Here is an 8327-nt window from a genome sequence, read left to right on the forward strand (position 1 = left end):
GACAACACAGAAATCCCTGTAAAAACAATAATGTGTTTTCAAATTAATTTATATATATATCTTTCCTAACCAAAAGGAAAAGATCCCCCCAAAAAACACACAGGATCAGATTCACAATGAAAAAAAATTTATTTCCAATTCCGTGTTTTTTTTTTTTTTTTTTTTTTTGGCGTTTCTCTTCTATTTACATTTAATCTGGACATCACGAAGGACAAAAGGAGGTAATCGAGGCGGCCGGGCGGGCAGGGCAGGATGGCAGCGGGGTCCTCACCAGAACCCCTGTCTCCCCCATTGCTCACCCGAAGAGAGGCGACTCCTCACCGCTCTGTCTGTAATTCACATTCTCAGTACAAAAATGGGCTAGAGAATGGGAGAGGGGCTCTTTCTCCCGCAGGAAACCCTCCTCTCCCCATCATCCGGGGCTGCGAGTCTGAATTCAGGTGCCACTGCTTATCGCCAAGTTTCAAAACTACGTACCTTGTTTCCCCCTCTGCCTCGCCCCCACCCACCCCCCCTCCCCCCAAGTCTTACAAGTGAAGTAGTTAACTTGCTGGACTCAAAAATGGCCGGGGGGGTCCTATCTAAGTGGCCGTTCTTGTTTTTTTTTTTTTTTTTTTTTTTTTTGTCTACCCCCCACTTGACCTAATTTTACGTTTTTTCAGCCCCCCCGCCCCCGCACTGCACCATGGCCAGGAGCTGCCCGCGGTCAGTGGAAGGCGCTGAGCAGCCGGCTGGTGCTGCTGCGGCTGGGGGCTTTGCTGCTTCTCTCCACCGCAGAGCTGTGCTAAAACTGCCGCCACTTTGGGATGTCTGGATAGAAACTTTCGATTATTGTGGCTGGTAGGCGAAAAAAGAAAAAAGAGAAAAAAGAGGAAAAAAGACGGGGCGGGAGGGTGAGGGGGGGAGGGAGGTCCAGTTCGTCTTGAAGAAACTGAGCCTCATTTATTAAAGTGAACGCTGGTTGTCGAGGTAATAGCAGACATAAGGTCCATCCTTTGTACGGGAGAGTAAACATGACAAATGGGGCAGAGCTTGGCGTGATTAAAGATGAAACAAGGATCCATCTTAGCCAAATCTGAAAACTACTATCTGCAGCCTCCTTCTAATGGAAGAGGTGCCCAACAGCACGGTTCTGCTTTGTTGTAGCTGAGTCTCCCTCTGTTCCCTCTATAAATAAAGAGCACCCCTCCTTCCCTCGCTTCTTGTAAAAAAGAATATCATGTGTTCCCTACACACACACATAAACTCACACCCACAAGCACACACTTCATCCATACAACGAATAGTTATAGGCTGGTGGCTGGTCCACTGGATCGGACTTGAGAACCTCCTTGTGGGATTTGCAGGCTTGCGGAGGAGGTGGAAGGGTTAGACCTGATCTTGGTATTTGGTAACTTGTGATCTTTTTTCCATTTCATCCTCCTGTTCTGGAACCAGATTTTGATCTGTCGCTCGGAGAGACAGAGGGAGTGGGCGATCTCGACCCTGCGTCTCCGTGTGAGATAGCGGTTATAGTGAAATTCCTTCTCCAGCTCCAGGACTTGCTGCCTGGTGTAGGCTGTGCGGGAGCGTTTCGGTTCCCCTCCTGAATAATTGGGGTTTACTGAACAAACACAAAGGAGGAAAAAAAAAAAAAAAAAAAAAAAAAAGAGCAGAAGAATTACTGAGCGGTTCCTTTAATGTTTCCTTCCCCCCCTACCCCCCCCTCAAAAAAAAAAAAAAAAAAAAAAGCATTATATATTCTTTTGTTGGGGGAAATAAAAAAAAATATATATAAAAAAAGCAGCACCACAAACTTAAAAATATACCCCGAGCCTATCTCCAAATCTCCACCTCCATCCTCATTGCTTGACGTGTATTCCTGTCTAAACGTTTTTATAAGGTCCCCTAGACACATTTTCCATGCCCTCTACATATGTATACACTCATATATATACACCACTACTTGAGTATCACTCTATTATCCCCAAATCTTTCAAGTTTTCCCCTACACACATGCACACAGACAAGCACACACACTCCTTTTTATTAAATATCGCACACGAGCGAACACACACACACAAAGAAAAAAAGGAAGAAAAGGAAGGGAAAATAGTAAAAGTTTACTCAACCCGCTACTTAAATACAAATTACGAAAACATAAAACTTAACTTATGAAGATTCAACTGCCATAAAAAAGTAGCCTGCAAGAAATTGGAGGAGGATGGTAACAGAGACTTCAAAGGCACATGGCCAAGCAGAGCAATAAAAATTTATGGAGGATGTAATTATACCGCTCTGCAAACAGGCGATCGTAAATCTCCACGAATGGTTATTTTACAACTGGTGCAATAAGATTTCTACAAGACTTTGAGGTGCTACTTAGTATAAAGCAAAGCCACTTTAGTTCACTTACCCGTGCTTACATGGACTTTTTTCATCCAGGGGTAAACTACCGGCTCTTTGCAAGAGGAATTGGAAGGGCTTTGGTTCAGAGAGTTTTGGCTGCAGGAGGGTGGTGGGCTGGGGGTGACCGGCTCGCAGGGATGGTTTGGCTCAGAGAGGTGGCTTTGCAGTCCGGCAGGAGGATGGACATGACCCCGGGGGGATAACACCGCTGCTTGGTGGCCGGAGCTCTGACAGGACGAGTAGAGCTGCTCGTTGCAGGCTGACCGCGGCTGGTACATCGCTTCATGTTGGAAAGTGCTCTCTCGCCTCTGGCTGCTGTAATATTCCGGCGAGTGATTGGGAAGGTAATCGCTGTGGGAATACTCTTCACAGGGTGGGAACTTGGGGTCCACATAGTTGGAGTTGATCAAAAACGAGCTCATGGCCATTAATTTCTTAGAATTGCACACACGCAAAAAAAATATATATATATCCTAAAATTTATTCCTGTCCCCCCCTTTACTCGTTTTCCTGTTTCGTGAAACCCTCCTACTTACTGTCAAGTGAACAAAGTTGGAGTCCATGTGACAGCACGGGCCAATGGCGATGTGGCCTGCGATCCCCGGATAAGGAAATCTGCCCAGCACGGGCTCTCCCGGGGCCCGGAGCATCCCCGGGGAGGCGGCCGGGGGCGCCCGCTCCCCTCCGGCTGCCCCGGCCCCGGCCCCGGCGCCGCCGGGCCCCGCCGGCCCCCGCCAGCCCCGGACTCGGCAGCGCCCCGCGGGCGAGAACCGACCCCCCCGGCCCACACCCCTCGGGGGTGTGTCCTGGCTCGGGGCGGGGGTGGCCGAGGGAAGGGGGTGGAAAACAAACAAACAAAAAAAAATTACCCCAAAAGAAAAAAAAAAAAAATAAGAGAGAGAGGGGGCAAAAGTATTTTCAAATGTTTGGGGGCTGCCGCTCACAATCGCTGCCCCAGCACATGATCCATGGCGGTCCCTCCGGGTGGTGCTTGCATCTCATTCCTTGCTAAGGTGATGCGGGAAGGGACATTGCGCCCCGAGCCTGGCAGAGATGAATAGGGCTTGTTTGGAATCGATAGGAAATTCATCAGCTAATTCGGAGTACCCACTCTCCTAAATCACATTTAACTGTGGTATAAGATTGACTGTTTCCCACGCACCGATGGAAAAGGAGCCCGTTCTCCAAGCAAGAAATCAAGGACTTGATGAACAATTACAAAAGACAGCTAACCTAAGTCCTAATGCATCTTCGCCTCGCCCTTCTTGTAATAAGACGCGTTAAAGGACAGAGCAAATCAGCAGCCTTTCAAAAGCCGCCCCTAAATCCTCAGTTTCGTGTTTAAATCTGAAACACGCAATAAGCTCGTCACAAGAAGCAGGAAGGATAGCAGTAGGTTTTGTTTGTTTGTTTGTTATTCGGCGTCAGTTCTGAGATTACACAAACTAAAGCAGTAGTGGGAATCTCGTAGTTCAAATCGCAGTAATAACGCCCCAGCTCCCCCTCCCCCTTCCCCCCCCCTTCTGCCTTTGCAACTCAGATTTGATCTGGAAGTGATGATAAAGTTTATCACAGGAGCTCTGGAGTTGAGCTAAGGTCAAATCCAAAGTATTTATTTTCAGCCATAAAACTACTTTCTGGTTAAGACCTTGTTTTCACCCTTTTATTTAGTGCTCTGGGGGTGTGGGTAGCTTTTTTTTTAATGCCTTCTGGGATTGTGACCTGTAGTGTTTGTGTCAACTACATATTCCCCTAGATACGAATTTGTGACCCAACTTCCTTTACACAAATTCGGATCTACAGGGTACATATAGAAGACAGATGCATCCTCTTTGGTCAGAGATCTTCTACTTCGCCTACTGTCTTAATTATCTTCCGGGGAAAGGGGGAGGGAGAAAGGTTAAAGTTTCGTAACTCGAGAGATCAAGAATTAATCTATAGATAAAGACGGTTAAAAGATTCACTCTTCAGAGGAAAGATAATTAATTGAAGCATTAACTCACTATCCGAATAGCTGATACTAGATTAAGAAATCTAGAACTTTTCTACCTTCTCATCTGTATTTTATACACTAATTTACCGCTTTGCAACAAAAAAATAATAAGTTGGACTATGTAAGTATAGACACACAATGAGTTTCGAATAATCGTACTTTAAAATTTAAATGCCATAGCTCCGTCCCCCTGAACCCAGATACCCTCGTAATTATTCTCTGATACTCAGTACAAATATTTCATCCATTTTTCGTTCCTGGAGGTCAAGCAAGGTTTTGGGTTGTGTGCGTGTGTGGATAGATTACACACACACACACACAAACAAAAAAAAAAAAGGATGAAAAGAAATACAGAATGTAAAGGCAGATGGGACGACAGTTTTTTTTTTTTTTTTTTTTTTTAATGACAGGCAATTCTTTTTACAACCCGAGAAAAAGATCAAAGGCGTTTCATTTCCGAAAAAGGATATAAAGCAATAAAATATTCATACTGTCTAGGTAATGAAGCTTCATTTGGAACTAATGAGGGTAGCATCATGTTGAGATTTCGTTTAAAATTACAGTTGCCGAAGAGATTAGAAGTATATCATGCTCCCCCTTTTTAATATTTTTTCATATTTCAAAAGGGACAACTATCGCCCGAATTAATTGCAGTTAAATGCCGTAGAGGTACTATCGGAGAAACGCTACGTTTGCCCTAAAGCTATATATATATATTTTTTTTACTAAAAACACTTTTTTCCTCACCACTACGAAAAATATCTGAAATATATTTCAAAAATACCCCAATTTTTTCAAAAACCCAATTACGACCAAGAATCAGTGTTCCGTAGCATTTATGGGACACATGATGCTCTAATATTTTTCAGGTACTTTGAGGTGAATAATCGGTTTTCTTGGTAAAACATATAATTCCCAGATAAACGAACCCGTATTTTAAGAACTAAGTACAAACATGTATGGGACAATCCCAAACCATTTCACACACGCACACACACACGCAAACAAAACGGGTTTCGATCAAAAGAAGCAGAGGAAATTGATTTTTGTGCAATACAGAGAGTTTCCAACCTCCTCGAACACATCAGCACATACACTTTGCTGGGGAGCAGGTAGCAACTCTAAAATTTACCTTCCCCTCTAAAACCTGTCTTAAAAGTAAGAAGCCAAATCAAATATCCTTGTACAACTCGTAGATGGTTGCCATAAAATAATTCTGTAGAACAAATCCCATTTGAGTTCCTTTTCTCTTAAATTTTATTAATCATTTCCAATTCCTCTCTGATTTATTTTATTTTATTTCGTTGCAGCCAGTACTGTAGCGATCTCTTAACCGCGGATAGGAGCCTGAATGGAAATAACTAGGCCTTTTCCATATTTTAACCCCCTCCCACACTCTTAAAAAAAAAAAAATCTGTTTTAATTTTCCTTTCCCATGACAAAATGGGTTTAGCGCTAGCAAACCAGCACCCCTAGCGTCTACCAGAAATGTTCTCCCCACACACCTCCAAGAAATCTCACACTCGCCGCTTGTGATCCAAAATTAAAAAGACACCCCTCGCCCCCCCGCACACCTTTCTCCCTTTCGCCGCGAAACCGCCCCACGTTGCGGAAGTTTCTCACGGCAGATTTCGCTTGGGCTCTTTACCATTTCAAAGCAGACTCAGCCGGGGGGGCTGGTGGTGTTCCCCAGCCCCCCCCCCCGACCTGCTACCCCACAAAGGAGGCGGGGGAGACCCCCAGCCCTCCCCAAAAGCCTCCCGAAGGCACCTGCCAGCGCAGGGGGTTATTAGACCTCTCCCGCTCCTTACAAATGCACTCCTGCAGCTGAGCGGTTCTTTTGTCACTTCTCCTTCCTCTACCCCCGAAGAGGGGGCACTAAGTGGGGGTTGCCCCCCGGTGGGTGCGGGCCCCCGCTCCCAGCCCGGCCGCACCGCCCAGGTGTAACGCCGCCGGCAGTACCTACCTTGGCCAAACGTGGGGTCTTTCCTCTGAGTAATCCCCGAGGGTGTTAGGACGCTCCCTCAAAAGTTGGTAAGGCTTTGCAGGCGGAATCAGACCGAAATCCCCTAAAACCTCGCCCCCCCACCCCAGAACCCCGACCCGATCCAGCCTGTGCTATTCTGGTCTCTCTCCCCCGTGTTGCCTTTTCAATGAGATTATTTCTCGATAAGAACACTAATATCTCTCTCTCTTCTTCTTCTTCTTCTTCCTCTTTTTTTTTTTTTTTTTTTTTTTCGGTCGGGTTTCTTGGTGCCCCCTCCCCCCGCCCCCACTATACACCACTATTGTCCCCGCAGGCGAGCGGAACTGCTCCTGGCAGCGCCAGGAGGCCCTCTGAGCATTTTGGGGTGGGAAACCCGCAAGTTTTGGTATTAATCTCATAGTTTGTCAGTCTTTGTTAAACAGCGAGGCGTGTCCGCAGCGCGGCGGCCGCCGAGAGCCGCACTGACCCGCGGTTCACCCCGCGCCGCTCCGCGCCCCCGCTCAGCGCATCCCGGCCCGGCCCAGCCCAGCCCCGCACCGCTCCGCGCACGGCTCCGCGCTCCCCTCTCCGCGCGCTGCCCGCGCCTTCTGGCTCGGGCTGGGTTTAGGTATTTTTCGGGGTCTGTTCCCCCCGCAGAGTCAGTTGCCTGTTGTCCCCCTCCCCTCTGGGGAGCGCAGCCCTCGGCTTCGTGCCTTACGCCGGTCTCTCGCCCGAGAAGCTTCCCTAGCGCCCGACTTTTCCCATCCCGCACCCGGGGTGTGCGGTGCGCCGAGCAGGGTGAGGGGGAATCAGCCCACACCTGCTTTGCAACGGGAACACCAACATTTAAGCCGTGCTTGTTTCCCAGTCATCCTCGTGTATCTTTCTATTACTAACGATGCTTCGTTGTTACCAATTATGATTGTGATTTCACTAATGGTGTGCAACATTTAAAACTCGTGAAGGGACGGGGGTTAATGCCGTGTGCGCGGGGGAGCGGGGCTCCTCTGCGAGGAGCTGGCGGCAGTTCACCCTTTATATCTGCATTTACACCGCCAGTTCCAACCCCGTGTTTCTCCCCGTGATAAAGAGGTCATTTGAAAAGTAAATCGGGATTTAAAAGCACATTCAGATGATTGTCTGGCAGGGAAGAAAAAAAAATGAAGAAGGAAAACTCACTCCCAATTGTGTTTGCAGCGCCTGTCTGGCACTTAGAGACCCTCACCCCCGGGCCAGACCGAGTCTGTCCAGAGCAAAGGAGACAAATTAGAAATATTCTTGAAAACGATACCTTTAATTTCCTTCCTCTCTACTCCCCTCCTTTCCTCTCTCTCTCTCTTTACATCCCTCCAAACGAACCCACTTCAAAAGAACACGCAGACTCGTATTCCTAAATTGAAAGTTAAACGTTATGATGTAGGAGTGAATATTACAAGGAAAGTTGGGAGGTGTTTTTTATTGCCGTGAAATTATACCTGCTTGTTTTAATATTCCGAAAACAAATGGCTTTTACTATCCATTACCTGTTCTATAAACCTGAAGTAGAAATGACTGTTCTAGAGAGATAAGTATAGTAATTACAAGGGCGAAGAGATGGATTACCCAAGTTGCAACTAAACGGTAGCCCTTATATAGTGATATTTTATAAATACCAAGCAAATTCATGGCAATTAATTAAACCCGAGCCTTATCACGCGAAACAAAACGCTTTACGTTCTCTTGAATTTCACCTACTCTACGAATATATCGGCACCGGGAAAGCAAATGGATTTTCCAGAACGCCTTTCCCAGGGCTGTAATATTCTCCCTTTCTCTTCCAAGAAAAATGACCCTTGTTATAAGTATTTAGTCACTGAAAATATTTAAAAGCCAAGGGGGTGTGGGGGGGAAGCAAATTTTCAGGGCTTTTTTTTTTTTTTTTTCCACAAGAGTTTGTCTTGCTTCGACTGTTTGCTTAAGAAGCTATTGAAAAGACCTTCC

The 8327-nt window shown here is 46.5% G+C and overlaps 1 protein-coding gene across 1 annotated transcript; it reads right to left on the bottom strand.

Moving 5' to 3' along the window:
* Positions 1-105: 105 nt before the first annotated feature.
* On the bottom strand, positions 106-3885 carry HOXB4 (homeobox B4). The gene is made up of 3 exons (XM_084496575.1): positions 2925-3885; positions 2396-2822; positions 106-1603 (listed from the first exon to the last, which is right to left on the bottom strand). The coding sequence occupies exons 1-3, from the start codon at positions 3036-3038 to the stop codon at positions 1287-1289; spliced, it is 858 nt and encodes a 285-aa protein (XP_084352701.1). The 5' UTR covers positions 3039-3885; the 3' UTR covers positions 106-1286.
* Between the last annotated feature and the right edge of the window lie 4442 nt (positions 3886-8327).

Source organism: Aythya ferina (assembly GCF_964211825.1).
Source record: "Aythya ferina genome assembly, chromosome: 23".
Lineage (NCBI taxonomy): Eukaryota > Metazoa > Chordata > Aves > Anseriformes > Anatidae > Aythya > Aythya ferina.